At 36.2% G+C, this 26,046-nt stretch overlaps 2 protein-coding genes across 2 annotated transcripts in view; both read left to right on the top strand.

Moving 5' to 3' along the window:
* LOC136676942 (metal transporter CNNM4-like) overlaps positions 1–4,840 on the top strand; it is a 39,106-nt gene extending 34,266 nt beyond the window's left edge. Inside the window, exons 6-7 of the mRNA XM_066654255.1 lie at positions 1,418–1,593; positions 2,629–4,840. Of these exons, the coding sequence (XP_066510352.1) occupies positions 1,418–1,593; positions 2,629–2,895 (443 nt within the window). The 3' untranslated portion in view covers positions 2,896–4,840. The remainder of the gene's footprint in view (positions 1–1,417; positions 1,594–2,628) is intronic.
* Positions 4,841–7,416: 2,576 nt separating this feature from the next.
* Positions 7,417–25,669, top strand: LOC136677069 (cytoskeleton-associated protein 2-like). Its single transcript, XM_066654457.1, has 9 exons — positions 7,417–7,576; positions 9,973–10,039; positions 10,181–10,244; positions 10,331–11,382; positions 11,617–11,815; positions 18,640–18,795; positions 23,425–23,482; positions 23,569–23,728; positions 24,700–25,669. Exons 1-9 carry the CDS (start codon positions 7,531–7,533, stop codon positions 25,001–25,003), a joined length of 2,106 nt encoding a protein of 701 aa, XP_066510554.1. The 5' UTR covers positions 7,417–7,530; the 3' UTR covers positions 25,004–25,669.
* Positions 25,670–26,046: the final 377 nt, after the last annotated feature.

Below are 26,046 nucleotides of genomic sequence, written 5' to 3' on the forward strand. Positions count from 1 at the left end.
TTAATGCCTCTAAAAGTCTGAAGCCATTTAACTATGAATATGTTGAATTATGTTTCAGAGTTCATTAAAAATTTTTACATAATCAGACCAGGAGTCTCAAAGAGCAATGTTTGACCACAATACTAGTCAAATGAATACTTCTAAACTTTAGGTAAATTGTGCATAATGTAACATCAGGGCTGTCTACAGTGGAAAAATACATGTTATTTTTGTTAAGGAAACAAAGAAACACTCGATACTAAAAAAAAAAAAAAACAGACAATTTTTACTATTTTACCCAATGTAATTTATAGAATGATTCAACAAAAGTTTAGCATTAAATAATAATAATTAGGAAAATGTGTGCTTGCACTGTAGATATTGGAGCCCCTGGTTCCCATGTCATGAACTGTAAAAACTTTGAGATTTTATCTTCAATCAATAATTTCACATTTTAATAATCTCCTTTTAGAGACACAGTTTTCCCTTGTTATGTCTAGACACCTATACTGTAAGTACAATGCAGGCTCCTGATTTTCCTGCGTGAAGCTGTGTTGACAGTGATGGTCTGCCATCAATACTTTTCTGCATTTGCACCAAAGAGCGAGCGAGCTTATTTATTTATTTATTTATTTATTTATCTATCTATCTATCTATCTATCTATCTAAATGGCAGTCTATTCAATTCTCCCCTTTTATACATAATTTTATTCTCTCTGTACTTACCCAAAATACACTTGATCTGCCAGGACACATTGTATATGTAACATAATTGTACCATATTCTATCATTTTTATAGATTTTTAATTTATAGAAATTGTGTTGATTTCATATGCCCCATTTCATTTCAAATATTTACATTATGTTTTTTATTTTACACAGTTCTTTAATGCAGTCTTATAAATATTCAACCCTCCTTCTGAAGGATAGAATGTAATATACCTTTAGGGAACACAACTGGATTTAAAACCAGTTTTATACCTTTTTGTACCTTTATCTTTTTTTTTTCTGAGAGTATATAAAAATCATTTCTATATCAGCCAAATTATTAGCTTCACAATTATTGCCAATGTATATATTTCAAACCATTTATTCTGATGATTTTGGCATGGCAAAATAATATATTTGCATTTCATTGAATTTACTGAATTAAAAAAATCAAATAAAATAATATATATATATATATATATATATATATATATGTGTGTGTATATATATATGTAACAATTAAATGTAAAGAAATACAATTATTAAAGAAATACACACACACACATATATATAATTTTTTTTTTTTACGGTTCTTTAAGTTCATCTGTCAATTGTGTATGTACTTTTTGATGTGTGTGCATGTGTGAATGCAGAGTTTTTAAAGACCTGTATTAAAAAAGTCTAGGTGTATGCACCTTCCTGCTTTTATTGGTCTCTGTGTGTGTTTCAGAGTTCCGCTCTCCATCTCATCTCAGCGGTTTGAACCGATCTGTGTCTCTAAATTACACTGATCGCACTGAGTCACAGTCCATCAGTGGCAGTAACACACAGCTCAACAATGCACCTTCTCCACAGTACATCCCCGATTTCAATGTACGAGCTCTTACAGACCTGCAGATTGTTAAGGTGAGAATGAACATTCATTGAGGTTCTGACGGTAATTTTCCACCCAATTTACTCATTGCTAATTACATTCTTTAACTACATCTCCCCAGTGAAATATGTCAAGCAGAGTTAGGAGGGAAAAGTCACATGTGTCCTCTGAGACAAAATCACAAAACCAGTGTTCTGCACAATATGTTTGTAGGAGAACACTGGCAATATCAAATAACGGATGTCCAAATTAGCTAGAACTGTGTTGAATGATGAGGGGAGATGGCAGACCATTTGTACTCTTCTGGACTCATGATCTCAGAAGGCTAAGGAGTCACCAGGGATTGAACCAATGATGTCTCTATTATATTGCCTTCCATTTTTAATTGTTTTTGGCATCACCATACCAAAGTGATTTTACCCTTTCAAACTCCTTGGTATCCTTTATATTATCCTTGGTAATCTAAAATTCAACCTGAACAAGGTGGATTTGTTTCCTCTCATGGTATTTCTCATGTTCTGAGAGATGTTTTCTTTTTAGCCTCTTTCACAAATGCACAGTAACCCAAAAATAGTTGCATGCAGACATCTCCAGATCCAGAGTTTTTCTTGCCACAGTCATCTTGGTCGATGAGCTGTTCTGTGAGTGCTAAACAAGTGAAACTGTATTGAACAAATAGGATGTGGCTTTGTGATCTATGCTGCATAAAGGCAATGAATCTCAGTGCCACAACTATTTTAATTAGGAACACAATAGAACTACGTATTCATCTCTGTTGTTTTCAATAACACAAACAACACTTCATCCCTGTTTCCCTTTCCCTCTCCCTCTCTCTCTCCCCCTCTTCCTCCTTACCTCCCTACCTCTATCCCTCCCTGCTTTCACTTCTTGTCTCTCTCCCATCCTCTCCCCCTCTACTTCCCTTCCTTCTACTCCCACTGTCACACTTTCTCCACTTACTCCCTACCTCCCCACACCATCCTCTCTCTCTTCCTCTTTGTGTCTTTCTCCCTTTCTCTCCCCCTCTCCTTCCCTCTCTTCTTCTTCTCTCTCTCTCTCTCTCTCAGATCACTCGATCGCAGTATCAGAATGGCCTCGTGGCATCTAAGTTGGACAGCTCACCCCAGTCCCCAGACAGTGGACACACACATGAGGACCAGGACACACCTGTGGACAACGACACACCTGTAGTGCCTCTGTCTCCTTCAGAGAACACTCTCACACTACCCCTTACAGACACCCCTCCAGATGAACACACTTCGCTCTTGAATGAGCAGAACTGCCTGCCCACTCGCCAAGCCAACCACAACACACACAATGACAGCTCCATCTGACAAACTGTCTTAAAAACACATTTCTAACAGACTGGGATTTGTCCACAAAAACGGGCATTAACCGTAACTGCTACACATTTCCAGGAGGAGATAAATGACTCACAGTTATACACAAACACATTCTCTGAATTTGACCCCTTGAAGTCCTCTTGTCATAAAATGGTACTTACAATACAGGCCTGGTGCCCATGGGGTGAAACAGTTGCCAGGTCTTTGACCATTGAACCAGCCAGATTCCCACTCCAAAAACTATCCTTCTTGGGGCATTCAAAGAATTTGCACAGATAGGAGGGGAATAATGCATTATATACCAAAACAGATTATTTATTTTTTCATTTTGCAAAAAGAATGCTTACAGAAAGTGTGATTCATAATGAGGCAAGTCTGGACATTTAAGTGAACATCAAAGCAAGAGTTTTACCATAAAATTCAAATTTACAATGGATTCTTGCTTACCTCAAACATAGCTAGTCAGTGAAGATTTATTTGGTGCTGGATGTTTACTTCTTTAGCTTTACACTAGAACTATGATACTATTACAGTTAGCAAGTAATGGCAACATTTGTCAACCAGCTCAAAACATGTATTTTTGTTTGGTTTTAGATTAATATTTGTGCTAAAAACCACAAAAACTAGCAAAAAAACTGTTTGAGATTACTTAATAGTACCTAATTATCAAGTTGGCACAGTGTTGTGTTATCATACAGTCTACCACTACTTGTTACGAATATTAGCCTTATAGTGCATTCTTCAGTGCAAAACTAAAGAAGAATGTTTTTCATTATGTTTTGGGTATGATGAAATTATGTCTGATATGAAATTATCACTTTAAACTAAACCGTGTATGAATATACGCATATATGTGTGGAAGGATTTAGAGAAACAAAGGGGAAGGGAATGGAGTACTTATAGGAACATTAAGGAAAAAATGTGTGTTCTGCCTGTTTTAAACCATTTGTTTATCAAATCAAGACATCTCAGGGAGGCACTGAGCATTATATACAAGAAACCACATGTTAGAATGACTTTCTCTGTTTATAAAATTAGAACTAAAGGAAAAATGACCAAAACAGAAACAACTGAAGCATGTTGATGTACAATTTATGGAAATTTTCATTTCATATCAAGGCATAGATTAAAAAGTAGCATATGAATTCCATGTATTGTTAACCATCGAATGGTTTTTAGATCATCCATTGGTTTTCTGTGCAGTCATGCTCCTGTGAATAAGTGTCTATATACATGTGGGCTTGTGTGTAGTTGTTCTGCAGTGACATAAGGTATTTTTATTACCCCGAAATGAACAAGCTGTTCTAGCAGGGCAGTCTGTGTGGAGATTAACATTTTCTTTTCTTTAGATAAAGTTTGCTTGTGTTGGGACAAACTTGAAAGACTGTTTGTGGTTCACTACCATTTGGACTTGAAGTGAACCTAGCAGAAGAGATTATAAATGCTGTATTTATTTTGCATAAGACTCTATTTGTATATTTTTTAGATGTCTTTTTTTGTGGAAAATATTGTCTGTTTTATAACCTCAAATTCTGTTTCATGGTTAATGCTTTCCATGCGTTTCTCGGTACTTATTCTCTGTACGTGTAAGAATGTGTTCAAGTAATCAGACAATCTGTAGTTCTCTTGAAGCCAAAATTCTTACTGATGAAACACATTGGCCCTGGAGGTTTTAAGCTTTTCCCTTTTTTCTTTCTTTGTTTTTCTTTGCTATCTCACTGTGATTTATTTTGCTTTATACCAAATTGTAAAAAAAAAGAAAAAAAAAGAAATTATTTTCAACGAACCATATGCAGGACACACACAGACATATTAGCCAAATAAATACTGGAAAGCCTATAATTGGGAAATTGTTGTCTCTATTTAAAACATAAAAAATATCTATATAAAAACATTCACTGATCATTATTTTTACCATTTTGGCAGTTTCAAAGTATTTGTGTTAGAAAGAGAGTGTACATTACAAAGAACAATTCTGCTTGGGTGAAGGGGTGTATGGTTTTGTCTCTTTCATTCTTTTTGACTGTTTATAATTACAGTGTAAGCAAAGTACAAAGCAAAGCAGTGTGTTATTATCCAGTTTTTTTCCTATTATTATAATTACAGGATAATAGCTCAAAAATCATTCATTCATTCATTATCTGTAAGCACTTATCCAGTTCAGGGTTGCGGTGGGTCCAGAGCCTACCTGGAATCATTGGGCGCAAGGCGGGAATACACCCTGGAGGGGGCGCCAGTCCTTCACAGGGCAACACACACACACACATTCACACCTACGGACACTTTTGAGTCGCCAATCCACCTACCAACGTGTGTTTTTTTTTTTTTTTGGACTGTGGGAGGAAACCCACGCGGACAACACACCAACTCCTCACAGACGGTCACCCGGAGCAGGAATCGAACCCACAACCTCCAGGCCCCTGGAGCTGTGTGACTGCGACACGAATTACTACAATTTATAGTTTTTAAGATAGTTAAGAGGATTATTTCCATCGACATATAATTAGATATTGACACCATCATCAGTTCCCCCTTCCTTTTTCTCTGTTTATATGTCACTATCTAATTTGGCTCAACTACATTGGATATAATAGCATCTGTCTAGCAACGTCTTAGCAATACACCTCAACAACTACCTGGGATATTATAGCAACCACCTGGCAACAACTTGGGATACGATAGCAACTGTCTGGAAACCACTTATCAACAACCTGAGATGCCACAGCAACCACTTAGCAATACCAAAGCAACAAAAAATACCTAGCGGCACCATAAAAAAACATACAGAAACACCTTAGCAACCACTTGGCATACCATGGCAACTGCCTAGTAACCACTTAGCTACACCTTTCAACCATCTGGCATAAAAACAACTTAGCAATCTCTTAGAAACTGCCTAGAAACCTCTTAGCAACCACCTAGCAACCACTTAACAATACCCTAGCAGCCACCTGTAATAAATTACAACTATCTAGCAACACCATAACAACCATACGAAAACACATTATCAACCATGTAAGGCAATTGCAAATGCCTAGCCACACCTTAGCAACAACTTGGAATACTATAGAAGCAGCCTTGTGACACATTTTTACTTGGAATTGTTATATCGTCATGTCAGACTGACATTTCTTCTTCGATGACAAGTCACCACCGGAAGCTCAGTCCAAGCAAGACTGAGCTGCTTTTCATACCTGGAACAGCCGGCCCTCAAGAAGATCTTGCTATCTCATTTGAGAACTCCTCAATTGTTCCATCTGGAGATACAAGGAGTCTTATGACCAGCTATTGTTCGCAACCCAGATCGCAAACCTGTCATGCAGATTCCTACTTTACAGCATCTGGTGGATCCGACCCTTTTTTTTCAGGAGGCTGCCCAGGTGCTTGTCCAGTCTCTAGTAATTTCAAGGCTTGACTATCCGTAAAGTCACATGGAGGACTAGCATTAAGACTCTTCTCAGTCTTAGCGCCCAGATGGTGGAACGAACTTCTGCTGGCTGTCCGAACAGCAGACTCAAAAGACTGAAGACTCTTGTGGTCTTCAAACGCAGACTGAAGACCCATCTCTTTCCCACCCACTAACCTAACCTAAACTAACCTATTTGTGCTAGATAGGATACACACTCTGTCTGAACATAAGCACTTTTGTGAGTCACTCTGGATAAGAGTGTCTGCTAAATGCTATCAACTTTTTCTTCAGGTCATAATGGGAAACCAGTACAGTGCAGGTGCATGCTTCCGTAAACTTAAGTCTTACAGTCGTTACAGTCTTGCTTGTTTACTGTAATGTCTGCAGTACATTTATGATAAATCCATTATACCAGCTCATGCACATACCATACAACAAGGGGGTAGCAAAAAGTGATGTGCGAATCGATACTAAAATATCGATACAACCGATACCAGATTATGTTCTTAAATTGATTCATTAATCAAAATATTGATACTTTTGATACTTCAGTCATTTGGGGTAATGACACCATGACTTCATTGACGGGCAGCCCATTTTTATCATAAAAAAACGAAGAAAAAAAATTGGGAAATAAATTAATGAAAAATATAAATAGTTATAGAAATTAATGCATAAATAATAAAATTAATACATAAAAACATTAATAAAAATAAACAACAAAAAATTATTTAAAATTTTAAAAAATAAATTAGAAGAGACAGAGAAAGTAAATTAAATACACATGCAGGTAAACAGACATTTTAAATTTATGTACGATTTTATTTATTGTTTTCTTAAATTTATTTTATATTTATTATCATTATTAGGGGAAAAAAGGAGGGGTTAGGGAGTTATTTATTTAGTTAATTATTTTTCTAAAACTCCATATTATTCCCACCTGGAGGTAAGGTCCTCCATATTATTCTCCCGTTGTTACTCTTAATGTGAAGTCAGGAACAGAGGAAGATTACCGTTATTTTCAAATCTTTGAACAGACCAATGAGAGCGAAAGGGGTGTTACCCCGCGACATTCAACTGAAGCGTGCTGTTGCGGCGCTGTTGTGGCAGTTTCGAGCAGGAGACTGAAAAAAAACAAAACAGGGTTTCGCTTTCTTAAATTCTAATTAGCGAAAAAGATAAGAAGAGATATACCTAAGGTGCACTTTAAGAAGATAATGGGAACATTAAGTGATGAAGACGCGGCCAAATTCTCCAGAACAGGTAGCTAATGTTTCTGCTTAGTTATTTGAAAAGCTGTCGTTTGCCTGCGCTTCATTTCAAAACAAAAAACTGGCAACACATTCAGCATTTCTAATGGAGATCGTCTTTCTTGAGTAACCCTCTTTAAAATGTGTCAGTATATGTTGGAGTCATTACCAATTTAACGTCCTTTTAGTAAGGAATCTAATGTTGTGTAATTTTCACTTGTACGAAATAGACTGATTGACTAACTTAAAGAAACATTAGCTACGTCTGTTGTTATAGCTCTATATTTCGACGTTTAGGATAAGACCCACTAATGTTACTTTACTCTGAATAAGTTGACGTGAAGTCACGCCAGAAACGCAACTCCTGTTTATGTTTATAAGTATGTCCTACGTCACCTGAATAATATCAGTATGTCATCTGAAGAATACATTGCACTGTTCCACCCTCACAATCTAAAGTATTCACAAGTTTTACTTACTGCTGATGCATTTTCGAGCAAAAATATTCATATGATCATTAGTCGGAGTTTGATATTGTGTCACTGAGAACAGGCGTTCTGGTAATTGAGTCATCTACGTTTGCAGTTATAAACTGGTAATAGCATTCTTCCCTCCCAGCGCTAGTCTTTAGTAGCTGTGTTTTGCGACATTAATATAGTCACCATTTCCTTATAATTTTGTTCAGAATTCCATGAGATGATCAATTTGTCAGGGTTGATGTTGCCGACGTATTTCCTGCGTATATTATGACACCCACTAATATAAAACAGATTCACTTTTTCTAAGTGAGAGTTGCAGTGGGCGATGCATTTCCTAGTATTTGGACACAATGCACTAATAATTCCGCTTAGATTTTTCTTACACTGTACTCATTGTAATATAATTGAACTGGACCTGCAGTGTTCTAAAGTGGAGACAGTGTGACATAGTCAGGGTTTAATATCGGGTATTATATGTGACATTCACACAAATGCATATTATTTGATTACAGTTACAAAGCTTTGTCTTTAGTTTTGACTGTATTTTGTATTATAAAGGGAAATGTTGGTTTTCAGCAATACCACAAACAAATAAATAAATGAATAAATAAAAGGAAATCATGGAAACAGTTATGGAAGGAAAGAAGAAAACAATACAAACTTTTGCTGCGAATGTGTACATTACCCTATCAGTGTTTGTGATCTGCCCAAGTCTGATAATGTGGGATAAAATAAGTCCTTTTTGGTTTTGTGCGCCACCATACCTAGATGGCAAGAACTTCAGTAGTGCCCTGCCTCATCTAAATTTTTTCAATCACAGTGGTGGTCCTGACTTGATGTGAGAGCACAAAGACAAAGATGACTGCGGCAAAACAAACACAAAGAGCATGGAGAAACAGGAGTAAACCAGTGTTTCTTTTGCTTGCATCTCACAGCTGGGCTCACTGTCATTTGGAGAAAATAGTGGCTCATTCTCAGGAACAGGTTCTGAAACCGGTTGGTCTGAAAAGAGCTGTATATTCAGGGGCAGAATTGTGCTATTTACTTTGATTCTTGTGGTATTTTGATCACAGCATGTCACAGATGTTTTATTAAGGCCCTGTCCATACACAGATATTCGTCTCCCTGTTTTTGAAAATATCCCCGCCAAGACGAATGTGAAAATGGTTGCGTTTTAATGCCAGTCTGGTAGAGGGCAATAGTAGCACTTAAAGAAAGGCATCAAAACACCACGAGTTATAAGAGAATCGCACAATACTGCCTATGTAGTGCACGATGCAAGTCATGAAATTACTGGATCTATATCTTAGTAGTGCATTATATTTTATTAATACAACATAATTTATATTTCTTTATATCTAATTAACTTCTAAACTAAAATGTAAATTACATAATTCATAAAACTACAGTGTTTATATTCAGATATTATTGTAGTTTATGAATTATGTAATTTACTACATATATATTGAGCTATTTGTATTTCAGGAAGGCACGTTGTATGACACCATAGTTTAAGTCATAAACATGATGCCACATTGAAGACCTCAGTTTTCAGTAACCTAAAAAGATGCTGGGAGGCCAAAGCACAGTCCAAAATATATATATATATATGAAAGAGTAAGAGAAAACTTCAGTAGTGCCATGCCTCATCTGAACTGGTGGACCTGACTTTATGTGAGAGCGCAAAAATGAGGATGAATGGAGCAAAACAAACACAAAGCACATGGAGTTTATATATGGTTTATATATATATATATATATATATATATATATATGACCAGTTAATAATAACATTAAATAACATTAAAGGAATTTGTTTTTGGATGTAACTTTACCTAATATGCATAAGCACACCCTAAATATTCAGCATATTGCCTGGTTATAGCTTATGTATTCTCTTTGTGTTATTGAATAATTTTTCATCTTACAGAGTTACGCAAGCAGAAACTTGCGGAGTACTTGGCGGCAAAAGGCAGATTAAAACCACCCAATCCAAAGTATGTCCTTGGTCACATTTTTGAGAACAAATATTTTCATGTTTTAAAGCTGTATTTGCCACATCTGAATGGAGGAGTGTCTGGCAAGGGATTTATTTATTTATTTATTTTTTTTATTTTTTTTTTAAATCATTCTTTAAGGCCTTATCTCAAGGACAGTGCAGTTCTGAAGAGAATTCCAGGAGCTATGCAGAAGTCTCAAACTGTAAGCTTTTAGACTGCTGCTTAAATTGGTTTGGTTTATGGAGAGGTAGCATCTGCTAATATTTGTGGCATTTCTTATTTTCTCAGTCTGGTCAAGGAAAAGAGAACAGTACCCACAGTGCTAAAGAAGTTAAAAAAGGCATGAAGATGGGATATACCCTGACTGAGAAAAATATAAACATCACCAGCAATGAGTTGAGAACCAAAGCTCATTCTGCCACCCACCAACAAACTACATTTAAACCCACTGTCTCTCAAACAGTCCCTCAACAGTGCAGAACACACTTTAAAGGAACAGTGCCTATTAAAGAGAAACAAATAAAACCATTTGTTCAAACAAACATCTGGACTCACAGACAGTCTAAGATTGTTAAGGTTGATCAAAAGTCTATGTTAGCACATGCAAGAACTTCCTGTGGGACCTCTTCTTTCAGTGCACAAGTATGCACTACAAAGTGTAGGAAGCAGATTGTTGTTGAAAAGGATAATTGTTCTGAAGAAAATATTACCAAATCTCAGAACAAATTTCTCACAGTAAAAGAAAAACTGCAGACAATGGATTCAAAAAGGACTGAGGCAAAAACTATAACAAATTCCCAGAAAAGACCTACACAGATGTTCACAACAAAGACTGGTATTGCAAGACCCAGGATAACTCATGGTCTTAGTAAAGCGGACAGTGGTGTCCCTAAAACACACAAATCTCTGGTGAGGAGTTCACAGACAGAAAAGCACAGGTCAGAAGCACCTCAATATACGTTGTCTCAGGTAAATGTGCCAGGCAACAAAAATCAGCAGACCAAAGAACAAAGAACAGCTCTTGTCACAGCGAAGCAAAAATTGCCTCTTTTAAATAATGTTTCTAAAAGAGTGAATGCCCCAAAAACAAAAGCAACAGCATGCAATAACCACCATTTTTCACAGAATCGGTGTCCCACAGTTAAAGTGCCCCCTAACATTACTGTTCTAAAAGCTTCGGTGCCTCAGTGTCTTCCACAACAGTCCAAGAGCTCTGTCCAAGCCAAAGGGACAGTGCAGTTTAAGACTCCTAAATCAGGGTGCAACCCAGGGACTCAGGGTGTTAGGACTGTACCTCTGGATGGAAAGACGAATCCGACTGCTGCTCAGGAAGAAAGACTGTAAGTTAATATTTTTTTAATGGAACTGAGCTTGCTTTAAGTTTAAAATTTCTTTTAATTTGCTTAAATTGCTTCTTGCTAATTTGCTGTGGTATTTGTGTAGTTTAATTGTAATTTATTACTGCAATCAATTTATTTTTGGAATGTATCCTCAAAAATGGTAACAAATGTTGTACTGGCAGTGATAACACTGGATATTATTTAAGGACATAAATCATAATAATGCATCCACAGGCGTAAACTACAGGAGTGGCGAGAAGCAAGGGGAATAACATATAAGCGTCCTCCAATGCCAATTAAACCAGTGCGAAGGAAGACTACTACTGCTGTTTCTCAAAATTACTGGACTGCTATAGAACAGGAAGATGAGGTCCATGGCTTTGTGTGTGCCGTGGACCAGTCACTAAATGACTGTGTTAAACTTCTTCAGCAGGTAACACTACACTCTTCCTGGGACATTTCATAAAGAACAGTTATTTGATTTTGTTCAGTTGACATTATGTAAATGTGTTTATTGGATGGGAAATTAATAGATTATTAGGAGATTATTTCACTAATAAATTCAAAACAATATTGTTTTGAATGTATAGGCCAATTGCTTACTGTTGAACTACAAACCCCATTTCCAGGGACAGTGTACAAGATGTAAACAAAAGCAATGCTATGTATTCAATTCAATGCTATGTAAATGATTTAAATCATATATGATAAGCCTGATCTTATCAAGATGGGCTGAGGTGAAGTGCAAATATGTCCTATGGTCTGACATGTCAAAATTTACATTACTATGGCAATACAGCTGCAAGAATGAACATTTGCAGGGTTTTTACTCTGAAATGCGGTTGTCATTTTACACAAGATAGCATTACACAATAAAATGGCACCGGCAAGTAGAATTGACATTATACAGCTGTTCATATACAAACCTACAGACGTCTTTTATGTCTGTGGTGTGGTTTTGTCTGATTATTTATATATATATATATATATATATATATATATATATATATGTTAACCTAATTGTACAAACTGGATACCTTATAGTGTGTCTCCAAATTGGTACTTTCTACTCTGCTTTGTACACTAGTCCAGTGCAGTTGATATCTCCGCTGATATGCAGTTAAACACACCGATCAAGTGTTGCTGTTATCTCTGCTCTATTCAGGCTCATTCTGTATTGTTTTGTGTTATGTTTGCTCTGTTCATGTCTTTCACTCCCATACCCCATAGCTTGGTGAATAGCTGGATATCTAGCTCATTTACTAATGGCTCCTAAGTTTTAACTCACAAGGCTCTTTGACTCAGAGGGGAGGCGTGACTATGGTTGCCTTGTGATTAGCCACTTTTAGGGCTGCCCATTCTACATCGGGAGGAGAGCAGTACTGTTCAATTTTTAAGGAGAAATTTATCATATTTCTGTTTTGTGTTTTTTATTTAAACTTTGCTGAACATGTCACATAACGTAATAAGTAAGAAATCTCAGTTTCAATATTTGGAATGTTGTCTTTTAATGATTTCAGCTACGTCTAAGATTGTGGAGAAACGCAGTCCTAAACTCTTTTAAGACTTTTTAAAGTCTTTTAAAGAGGAACATTATGTTTGAGGGAAAATATCGACAGTAAAGTTTTTATTCAGTGTTTGAGTTAGCACAGAAACTCATTTGTAGCTTGAGTTTAGTTTTTTAGCACTTTCCACCTTAAGTAATCTAAAACAGCAAATAAAGTAAATATTAACCACCTATGGAGCAACAATAGAGCAGGCCTCATTTTGGTTTGTGCTTTTCAAGATTTGGAGTAAGATATAGGTTTTTTTGCTTCTAGTTCCCACTAGTGTAGTTCATTTTTATAGCATTGTATTGAAATCAGTAGTAAGGTGGAAGGAGGAAGGGTGGTCTCCTGCCCTCCTCCAAAAATTAAATAGTGCAGTTCCTGCAGTGCCGAGTCCAGAGTAGCAGCAAGAGAGGCTCCGTTCTCTCTGTTAGAACTTGTGAAGCATCACAAAAAATCTGAACATGCAATTTAAAGCTAAACATATTACATAGTGTTCCTTTAGGCAATGGCTGTCCACAAATAAATAGACATAATCATACTGCAAGAATGTAACCTTTATACAGCCCTTAAAGGGCGTAGTGCAGAAAAGAGCAAGGTAATAGGCATATATACAAAATTAAAATACATTGTGTTTATAGGCTACATATTAACTTACATTATATGTACCTTGCACATACTTTATTGGACTGTTTTAAAATGCACATAGTATTAATAAGACATGAATTTCAAGATGGTGAGAATTTTTTTAAAGGGTGCGGTGTGACTGGACTTTTAGTTACAATAGCAATAAGAGTGTAAGGTGCAAATGGAGCTTGTATTGGTTGATGAGGTCTGAGTGATTAAACAGTAGTATTATGTATTACAAAAACACGTAATTGATACTGTAAAGATAAAGGTTTGTTAGTTTTATTTAATTGTGAACCACAAGCGAAGCATATCAAATACACAAACCCCAAGCCTGCTACCATCTCGGCTCATGAACACAAACAGCCAATCACATGTGGTGCTCTGTTGTCTTTTGCACAGCATGTAGCAGTTAGTGAGCTACAAAATATAAATCATTGAGAAAATAGTTTTCAGGCAAATCACTAGCTTCTTGTCCTTAAACAGCAGCCTAGACAAATTCCAGTCTGGGTTACAGTCTAATCACAGCACTGAGACTGCTCTAATTAAGGTAATTAATGACATTTGCTTAAATATGGAGGCTGGAAAAGTATCTCTTCTATTACTTCTTGACCTCAGTGCTGCCTTTAATACCACTGACCATAAGATTCTTATGTCATAAGAGTCTTAGATAGACTCGTATACTGGATTGGACTCTCAAGAACAGCCCTAAAGTGGTTTGTTTCATACCTGTAAAGCAGGAACTATGTAGAAATAGAAAATAATATTTCGGAGAACATGCCAGTGACCTCTGGTTTCCCCTAGAGTTCTATTCTTGGTCCACTTTTATTTAATTAATACATGCTATCACAGCTATGCAGATGATACTCAGATTTACATGGCCCTGTCCCCAAATGACCCTGGTCCAGTTGACTCATTATGCAAGTGCCTTGAGCATCACTAACTGGATGGGACACAACTTTCTGCAGTTGAATAAAGATAAAACAGAGATTATTCTCTGTGGAAACAGCAATGAGAGACACAGATTGGCTGCGTATCTGGACTCGAAAGAACTGGCTTGGTGTTTTAATGAACTCAGATCTTCATTTTGGTAGTCATGTTAAAGTGGATACTAGATCAGCATTTTACCATCTTAAGAACATCAGTAAGATTACAGATTTTCTGACAAACCAGACCTGGAGAAACTTATCCATGCCTTAATTTCTAGCAGGATTGATTTCTGTAATAGTCTCTTAACTGGACTTCCAAAAAAGACCATTAAACAGATTCAGCTGATACAAAATACAGCTGCCAGAGTTCTCACTAGGAGCAAAAGAAGAGATCACATCACCCCCATCCTCAAATCTTTACACTGGATACCAGTCTGTTATAGAATAGACTTTAAGGTGTTATTATTGGTCTATAAATGTCTTAATGGTGTAGGACTAGCATATTTATCAGATCTGCTGCAGAGATCTCTGATCTTTAAGAACTAGTCAGTTAGTCCTGCCTCAGGTGAAAACTAAACATTGAGAAGCAGCATTTAACTACTATGCTGCTCTTACATGGAACCAGCTGACTGAGGATATTAGAAGAGCTCTTTAGACACTTAAATCAAGACTTAAAACATTCCTGTTTGAGCAGACTTACGGCTCAATTTAAAATACTCTGCACTTTTTATTCTGTAATGGCACTTTAGTTATTTTCTTTTATTCATCATTTTAAATTGTTTGAATCATTTTTATCATGTTTTCTTTTACTCTTTTACTCTTTACTCTTACATAAACAAATGATTTCTCATCAAACTTATTAAACATATCAGTTTATTAATAGCTAGGAAGGAAGAAATGGTAACAAAACAGTTCTGCTTGTTTAGAAAAAGTAAAAATTTTAGTCTCTGGAGATGAGTTGGAGCACAGATATTTCCTTTTGTATTTGAGTAATTTGCATACTCTGCATTATTTTCTGATGTGATTGAATATTTTAAATGAGGGTAATAATTATGATAATGATTATATTAAAAACATTTTAGATTGAGATCATTATCGATATCAATCAGTATATTATTTTGTTCATATCACTCAGGCCTAATCGAAGATGTGCTATGTTTTGGCTGTTGACACCTTGACTTTGTGATGGACTATGGACAAATACTCTGCTACTTGGTGTTCAGCAGCCTGGTGGTCTGAGGCAAGAAGCTGTCTCAGACGTGGCTGGTTTTGGACTTAATTTTCTTTAATATATTTTTTTTTGTTACCCCCTGCTACTGCGCAGCTGTGAGAACAGAAATGGCTTTGATGGGAGACGTCCTTTGTAATATTTCTGTTGTTCATCAGACAGCAGCTGGTGAGCAGTGCAGTTCTGGTACCAATTGGTGATGTTGCCTGTCAGAATGCTCTTCACAGTGCAAGTGTTTGCAAATGTTCTCAGGATGCTGGGATTCAGCATATGTCATTATTGTCTAGGTGAAATAGTGCAGTGTGCAGAATCAGGGCTATAGCGTCATTAGTGTCCTCCATCTATTCTGCCTGCATGTGAATTGCAGTGAGACTGGCTTGGTGTGTTAATGGACACAGATCTTCATTTTGGTAGTCATGTTAAAGTGGATACTAGATCAGCATTTTACCATCTTAACAACATCAGTAAAATTAGAGATTTTCTGACTAAACCAGACCTGGAGAAACTTATCCATGCCTTTATTTCTAGCAGGATTGATTACTGTAATAGTCTCTTAACTGGATTTCCAAAAAAGACCATTAAACAGATTCAGCTGATTCAAAATACAGCTGCCAGAGTTCTCACTAGGAGCAAAAGAAGAGATCACATCACCCCCATCCTCAAATCCTTACACTGGATACCAGTCTGTTATAGAATAGACTTTAAGGTGTTATTACTGGTCTATAAATGTCTTAATGGTGTAGGACCAGCATATTTATCAGATCTGCTGCAGAGATCTCTGATCTTTAAGAACTAGTCAGTTAGTCCTGCCTCAGGTGAAAACTAAACATTGAGAAGCAGCATTTAACTACTATGCTGCTCTTACATGGAACCAGCTGACTGAGGATATTAGAAGAGCTCTGACTTTAGACACTTAAATCAAGACTTAAAACATTCCTGTTTGAGCAGACTTACGGCTCAGTTTAAAATACTCTGCATTTTTTATTCATTTTAAATTTTTTTGAATAATTTTGATCATGTTTTCTTTTACTTTTTATATATTTCCTTTTACCGCACTACTTTAATTGTTTTAATGGACCTTTATGATATTTATTCATGCTTTTAATTTAACTTTTTTTTTGTAAAGCACTTTGAAATGCTCTTGTATGAAAGGTGCTCTATAAATAAACTTGCCTTGCCTTGAAATTACATGGTGGGAATTAGGCAGTGCTGTGTCATTAAACTGTTTCTATCTGACCAAGTTGAGCACAGTGGGGGAATTCGGGAACTCAGTTTGAGCACCCAGAGTGCTAACTAGCTTCTTATAAAAACAGTTACATAAATACATAATATAGAAGTTAAATAAATAAATGATTTCTCAGCAAACTTATTAAACATATCTGTTTATTAATAGCTAGTAAGGAAGAAATGGTAACAAAACAGTTCTGCTTGTTTAGAATATTAAAATTTAGCATTTTTAGTCTCTGGAGATGAGTTGGAGCACAGATATTTCCTTTTGTGTTTGAGTAATTTGCATACTCTGCATTATTTTCTGATGTGATTGAATATTTTAAATGAGGGTAATAATTATGATAATGATTATATTAAAAACATTTTAGATTGAGATCATTATCGATATCAATCAATTTATTATTTTGTTCATATCACTCAGGCCTAGTCGAAGATGTGCTATGTTTTGGCTGTTGACACCTTGACTTTGTGATGGACTATGGACAAATACTCTGCTACTTGGTGTTCAGCAGCCTGGTGGTCTGAGGCAAGAAGCTGTCTCAGACGTGGCTGGTTCTGGACTTAATTTTCTTTAATATATTTTTTTTTGTTACCCCCTGCCACTGGGCAGCTGTGAGAACAGAAATGGCTTTGATGGGTGAAGTCCTTTGTAATATTTCTGTTGTTCATCAGACAGCAGCTGGTGAGCAGTGCAGTTCTGGTACCAATTGGTGATGTTGCCTGTCAGAATGCTCTTCACAGTGCAAGTGTAAAATGTTCTCAGGATGCTGGGATTCAGCATATGTCATTATTGTCTAGGTGAAATAGTGCAGTGTGCAGAATCAGGGCTATAGCGTCATTAGTGTCCTATTCTGCCTGCATGTGAATTGCAATGAGACTAGGGTGGTGGGTAATGAAGAGCAGATAAAGTCTCTAAACAAACTCTAAAAGCACTTGCTTATGTTGTTGTTTAGGTGTCTCAGATATCTTTAGCATACTGTGTAGTCTTGTACTGGGCACAAATATCCAGTTACAGTTAATTGTGGTTAAGTGAACACCCCACTTGCATATTAATGAGTCCTTAAGAATTTGTCCTTCACTGTGATTGCTACTTGTTGCATTTCAACATCTTTTGTAAGTCCATAAGGTAAAATCTGCAGCATTTTTTATCATCAATAACTACAAATGTTTTACATTTACAGCATTTAGCAGAAGCTCTTATCCAGAGCGACACACAAAATGCTTAGTGCTCAGACAGAATGTTTATCCTAGCTTGTACAATAGGTTTGAGTCTAAACTCCCCCTGTGCCAGAACGCGGGCCAGTGCTGATACCTAGAAAGAACAAAAATGTAGTAAGTGCAATACATGGCACCTTGTCAGTGCCCGTACCTAGGAAGAAATGACTTAAGTGCAGAATAGGTACAATACATTTTTATTTTGTATTACCTGGTAGTTTTATTTTTAGACATTTTTTTCTTCGTCCTTCCAGAACAAGAACAACATTTTGTGTGTAGGATTTTGAAGTGGGTATATATTTCTCTGAAGTATTTCTTGTGCTTTTACTATGTGCTATTTAGGTATATTCAGATGTGGATCTTTATGGTCTAGTTCCTTTAAATGAATTGCATTGATGTTAAAGCTATCAGTTGCTTGTCTTTTGCCTTTTCATGTAATTTTCCCTAATTTTTCTGCTTTGTTTTTTGTGTTACCTTACAGGGTTGTCCTGTAGCTCAGATAAGAGATGTTCTGTCTCGAGTGCCAATGGCTCAGAAATTTGCTAAATACTGGATCTGCCAAGTCAGGCTAATGGAAAGAGAGGGAAATCTTGATGTTCTACCAACATTTGAAGAGGCCATTCGTGTGGTCAGAGAGGTACTCTTTTCTTTTTCTGTTCTCTTTCTTTGTTTCTTTATTTCTTTCTTCTTTCTCTGTCCTAAGTTGTTTTCACATGAACATCCAGACCAAGGTCTGTGTTTTGATACACTGTGTACATGTGGTCTGATAGGTTTTGATTTCAAACTGCAATTTAGTGAGCAGACTAATGAAATAACCTACGTCCTGTCATCATTACCTACATGGACTGCATTAACCAATCTTTAACTTTAATTGGTTTGCAGAGGGCAGTGCATCTGAAAGAACAGATTATTTTCTACTACTTATTTGTTAACTCATCATTTGCATTTTCTGTTCCACCTTAAACACACTAATTTAACTGGCTAATTAAGTCTTTAAGGACTTAGATCACTTATATGGACTGAGATCACCTCTTTTGCACATGGTCCATGGTCCCTAACACAGCCACTGTGAAGTTTCAGACCTAATTAAAAGTCCAAAGGTCTAGACCAGGGAAATGTGGGAAAGCACTCTTACATTCTCACATTCCTTCACACAAACAGATCTTTGTTGTGACTCTTTCTTTTTTTTTCCCCACTTAATTTTGCTAGCACTGCTGGGAAATGGAACACTTGTGTTTACTTTTCCACTATTCCCTGCCCAATGCATGCTTGTATGCAATTTTAGCTAATTTGAAATGTTTAGGAAAACAGTTGTTACAGGAAGATTGAAAATCAATGTTTTTTAGTCCCCTTTTAACCCAAATATGCTCTTCATACTTGGTTTTGAAGGCTGAAAGTATCACTGCTCCCCAACTTTCTGCACTTCTTTCAGAAGTGGAGCAAAGTTTAGAGCAAAAAACAGGGAAAGACATGCTTAACAATGCCCTTTTTTCTACAAACATCCTATTAGTTTGTTTAGCATGAATTGCTTAAATTAAAAAAAATGCCCAATGCAAAGTTGAATAAATACAATCCCATTTACACACATTTAATAGAAAGATTTAGCTGATTATTCAGTCAATTTAAATGTCCAATAAGTATGTTTCTAACTGGTAGCTTAAGATATATAATGTAGTCCCACTCATTGCTATGTTGTTTGTAGGGATGCATAAATACAAACATACCATTTCCCAAGCAGTATAAGTACAAGTATGTGTGTATTTTTGTACTTGCCGATACCGATACTTCGCATTAAGCAATATAACGTGCAATCAGGAGCATTGTGTAAATGTATAGTTATTAAATAAAACTGTATTTTTCATTTCTGGAACTGCCCCTCTTTTATTTATAATTTTCTCACATTATACCACCAGTAAGAATTTCCCTTTGGGATCAATAAAGTATCTATCTATAAATTAGTAACATTAGTAACAACAATCTCTTGATATGCATTTGCACAATGTTGTGCGTCTTTGAGAAGATTGGGAAGTTCTGCACATAGGAGTGTTGTATTGTCAGTTTTACTTTAAAAGCAGCAGCATGATCTATGGCATCAGATCTAATACAAATTCACGAGTGGAGAATATAAATTCATTTGAAGAAAAAACAAGTCGGGCAACGAACAGTGCTCTCGCAAATCGGAAAACATTTCCCAGGATGAAAATACACTTTGTGTAAAGAAAACCCCTCCTTGTTCGAGGACAGTCAAACAGTGCAGCATACTCACTGCTCTCTGGTTCTCCCTGCAGACGGTTTTGCTTGGGTTGCCATCACAGATTTTTCTTTTCATGCATCTAACCTGAACTGAGCGCTTGCTGAATTGTAGTGACAGGTGGCATAAGCTCACTCGCTCGTAACTCAGATCTCGGCTTGCATCTTAAAGTGTAAGTTGATTCACTCATCAGTCAAGGTTTCACTGTAATTCCAGATCGCTGACATTTTGAGTTGTCTGCTCATTAGCGCGGCACTAGACACAAGGTATCGGATGTTGGTATCAGAGCCTCATTTGTGATTACGAGTAAAAAAAAACAAATGAACACGGTATTGAGCAACTATCGTGCAGTATCGGGATTCATGCATCTCTATTTGTTTGAGATACCCATTGCAAAAAGAAAAATAAATCTCCACACACCCAGGTATTCACTAAGGTTTTTAATTGGTTTAATAGCTGAAAGTCCAGGCTTTGTGAAGCATACCTCAGACAAATTAAATTGTTTGAATTGATGAAAAATATTTAAGTAGAATAAGTTGAATAAAAAAATTAAAATGCTGAAAAATACTTTTTACTTCAAAGACTTGTGGAAACCATGCGTTCTAGAATCACACAGTCAAGGAAAGAATTTTTGGAATTTCTAAAACAAACTGCACAAGTTAAAATGTAAGCCTGCTGTTACAAATGAGCGTTTTACAAGCTGTTACAGTGTATATATTTTGCAGCAGTGGCTCACTTGCTTCAGAATTTTATTAAGTGTCGTAAAGTTACAGGTAAAAATCTGTGTACACATGGATTCTAGGTGTATGCATTATACATTATTTAGAGACTAATACCAGTAACAAGACAATTCTAACAGAATATTTTAACTCTTCATTGTCCAATTTCAGTGGTGGCTGAAACCACCATGGAGATACCCCTTGATAGAATCTGAGGTCTAAAGATCAGGTGAAATCTGTATTTGCCCCTCATAAAACAACAGATAAACAAGACATTTATAGAGCTTGATATGGGAGACAGCTCTGTCCCTAACCAGAAGTACTTATAGAAAACACAGCATGCTTATTTGTGCATGAGTTGAAGAGGTCTACAGGGCATGAAGTTTCAGGTCTAGCAACACCGCTAACAGCTGGAGAAGTGCAAAAGCCATTGGCCATGCTCCCCTTGAATACCTCTTTCCTCTTAGTGAGTGAAGTGTCTGTCATCACTGATTTTCTCAAACACACCACTTCCAGAGGAGTCCTTGCACCATCTCCAAGATGTTACGCACTCCCCTTTCGCCTGTAAAGTGAGAGTGGTGAAAAGAGCACAAGTGTAGAGCATAGACTGAATGCTGAAATACTTTTTACTTGATAGTATTATTACTGTGAAATTACAGCTTTTAAATCATTGTGTTGCTTCACTGACCAGTAATAGGGAGAATATAGACTTTGTTGTTAGTACTCCAATCTCATTCCTGCAGGAACTGCACTATGTATTTTTGGAGGAGTGTGTGTGAGAGAGTGAAATTAATATGTGATATTAAATAAATTAAAAATAGCTTTTTTTTGGCAGTGGTAGCACTTGAAAACATGAATTCTACCAAAAATGAATGTTTTTTACAATATGTAATTTCAGCATCATTATCATCCTATTGTTTGCATGCACAGCAGTTTTTAGGATGTACAGTAAACAATAAATCACACTAAAAGTTTTAAAACAATGTTATTTGCATCTTTTAATCTTGTTATTCTGCTTTGAATAAAACACAAAAAAATCATTACACCTTTTAATCTCACTATCCCTCACTTTCCTTTATATAAAACACAACAACTAGAGAGTTTACTTCCTTAATCTGTACCTGTTTTTTTTTTTTTTTTTTAAATGAAATGACTTGTCTTGCTGCCTCAATCTTACAAACACATGGCCAGTATTTCCACTCATTTTACTGTCTCTTGTCATGGAGATATTAAGAAGGGCACTGGCATTTAAGGTCGGGTAAAACCTAGCATTATCTCAGTTTGCTTGGTAATTTCATGGCTGAAGGAGCATGGGTCTGTCTAAAATATTGTGTACTGGCAACCCGGTGGGTTTGGACTGTAATGTTATTGGACAGCAGGTAGGATCTCAAGCCAAAACTCCAGTAGAGCTCTGCACCAGAATTGGACAGTTCTCAAAGAGATATCAGCACTGATCTCAGGGATGCCGGTTCTTTAACTTAGCTGGCTTCTTAATCTGTGATAACACACCCTGGACATTAAATATATTACAGGTTGCTCCTTTAAATGTAGAATGAATGTAAAATTCCTATGTCCAAAATTATAGCAGCCTCTGGGTACAATTTGATTCCAGTCAGCCACAAGGGCACTAGTCATGTTCTGATGTTTAGGTCTGTAACAATAATTACATTACAACTTACTGAAAAATATATGGACATCATTTCCACAATATATTTTGTTGATTCATATACATTACATAAGAATGAACGTCACAAATTTTTTGCCACATTTTCGTCACTATGTTTAGATGTGATTTGCAATCAAGACTCCCAGTTCAACTTTCAATTAATCGCATTTGCACATGGACATTGGAATGTTCAAAACACATGCCTAAACGTTTGCCACAGTAGGAAGCACACAGTAATGTCCTGAATGTTTAGGGATGTTAGTATTGACTACATTGTTAAATGTGTACTGGAGCAGTTACTTTGGTAATTGAGTAACCAAAAAACGCTCTTTTCTAAAATAAACATTAAATACTGTGGATTATTAACATTTCTCCAATGAGTTAGTTTTATTGATTTGATTTAAACAAAACATCAAAAACCAGTGAAGTAATGTCTTAAGTAAGTAGGTCATGTTCTCACATAACGTTAACAATGTGTGCCAGTAATCTAAAGAAAAGTCTGAATATTTTGGATGTAAATTCTATTTAAATTGGTATAATAGGTAAAACATGAAAGTATAACTATTTCAACTATATTGCTGTTCATCTACCTTAGAACAGTGTGACTAATAACATTGTTACCTTTCACAGCCTTTGGAAGAACTGCGCTCTGTGGTGTTTGAGATTCTCAAAAAGAAAGAAGTAAAAGGTATGAAGGAAAATCAATGCTCCTTGCCAAATTATATATATATATTATTATATATATTATATATATATTTTTTTATTTTTCCCTAGAGTTATGTTCCAAACAGACACAGGAGGTGAAGGAAGTAGACAGTGAGAAAGAAGGAAAACGCCACTCTGATATCCATACACCAAAACCTGTTGGTGCACTGATCCGTGGGGCAAAAGGGGACTCCTCTGTAATAAAATACAAGATCACGGCTACTCCAAAGTATGTTTTTCCATTTTAATCATCTGATTAATTCCCATAACCATTCCTGTGTAGGAGTTACCAACCATTATTTTGTTACTTGTAGAAAGAGTGGTTATGTTTGCATGTATAGAATGTATGTAGAAAGAGTGGGTATGTTTTCACTGGTTCAGTTGAATACATTTTGACTGAATTGAAACACTGTTAGTCAATAGGCCATGACATTAGAATGACCTCCTGGTTTCTACACAATGCCCATTTTGTTAGCTCCAATTATTTGGCTCCCTTGCACCCTTTTCTTCAAATATCCTGTTCAGCTGTGCTCTCTAGGACTCCTGGCTTCATGGTTGATACAGCACTTTCAGTCTCTAAGTGCTCCAAGTGATGAGGCCAACACCAAAACCCCATATTTTGTTATATTTTTAACAGTGTGTTAAACTCATATGGAAGCCCAAATAACATGAAATAAAGGCACACATTTTTTCATTAATATGCAAGTGGCTATCTCAATATTTCAAGATACTATCTCATTATTTGGAAATATATTAATATATAAGTCAATATATTGAGGTAGTATTAAAATATATTGACTTAGTAACTCAAATTAATGAGATAGTGTCTCAATATATTGACCTAGTATCTCAAAATGTTGAGATAGCAACTTACACATTAAAGACAAAAACAATTGGTGCATTTTTGTAATTGTTATTTTATTTGGTTGAAAGAGGCTTCCATAAATGAAATAATGCACTAAAATGAGCAAAAAGTACCATATGATATTAGTTCTGTGCAGAGACGTGTTAACTTATCATTTAGAAAATTAACAAAACATGTAATCTGACCAGGGGTTTCTCCTTATTCTTATGCAACTGTAGTTGTTCAGAGCACATTTGAATTCGGTTATATTGTGAGTAATAAGGATTGTATTATACATTGACATTTTGTTGTGTGCGTGGTGCTTATTTAATCTAATATTTGTGATTTGTGTTCAGTGGAAAAAAGAGTCAGCAGCGGGAGAAATCAGGCAGAATCAATGGCAGTGAAATTCGTTTCTTTACTCCAGTGCGGCGCTCTCTACGAATTGAGAAGGCTGTTCCTCGATACCCAGCGGCCCTACAGGAGCACGACCCCTGTGTGACCTCTTTCCAAGATCTTTTGACAGATGTGGACAGCAAGACTGAAGACTTCTGTGCATCAGAGCTACAAAACTCGCCACTCTATGTGTACCGTGAGAATGAAGCCTTGAAAGACCATGTTCAGGTTGAACTGGTCTACGAGGAACAGACGTCTGATTAGATGTTGCACTGCTCTGGACACTTGTATCTGCATTCATTGTCCTTTTTATCCGCTGACCATATACATGCACTTTGTAATTCTAAAATTACAGAATGGTGTTCATCTTCTTCTCTGCTTAATTTGTTAGCCCCCTTTCATCTTGTATTTCAATGTGTATTTCAATGGGTTTTTAAACACTGTCCACACACTGTCCAATCTGTTGCTGCACAGTTTGTGTTGGTCATCCTCTGGTCCTTCATTGTCCATCATTGGTCACTGGACAGTGCACAAGATGTTAGCTGGATTTTTTTTGTTGGTTAACTATTCTCACTGTTACTATAGCAGCACTGCTGTTTCTGATCTACTCATGCCCTCACAATACGCAAAATAATCCATAATCCATCAACACCACATTAGTGTCAGTGCAGCACTGAGAATGATTCACACTTTAAATCATCACCTTCGGGGTTCCTGACTATTAAACAGGATGAAAGTACTGTCTGTAATTGTAGAAGTACAACAGGCTCGTACATTGTTAGTGGACCTGAGAAAACGAACTGTATAGAAACAAAAAGGTGGTGGTAAAGTTATGGCTGATCAGTTGTTAATCCAATAGATGTACCGGAAATCAGTTTTAACTGTTGTATTTTTATATTGTCCTATATTTAAATACTCTGGTGTGTAGGATGGTGTACATTTTTAATTAAATTACATTTTTATGTTTATCGTAGTGTCATTATTGTGGTCTTCTTTAAAAAGTAAATCTGTAAAAATGTAATTTCTACAGTGTATTGCCTTTAAAACTTAATAAGGACTGATTACTTACAGGCATATCACAACAATCAGCAGCTGTTAAACATTGTTCTAACCATTTTCATTAAAATTACACAGTTGATTATACACTTCCTGGCCAAAAAAAGGTCTCACACTAATATTCCACTGAACAGCACAACCTTTATTTCTATCCAAAGTTGCATTAATTTTTCCCCAAGATGCCATATTGATGATGGGAGGTTTGGACCACTGCGCAATGTCTTCTCCAGAACATCCCAAAGATTCTCAAT

This window comes from Hoplias malabaricus, chromosome X2 (genome assembly GCF_029633855.1).
Source record: "Hoplias malabaricus isolate fHopMal1 chromosome X2, fHopMal1.hap1, whole genome shotgun sequence".
NCBI classification, from domain to species: Eukaryota; Metazoa; Chordata; class Actinopteri; order Characiformes; family Erythrinidae; genus Hoplias; species Hoplias malabaricus.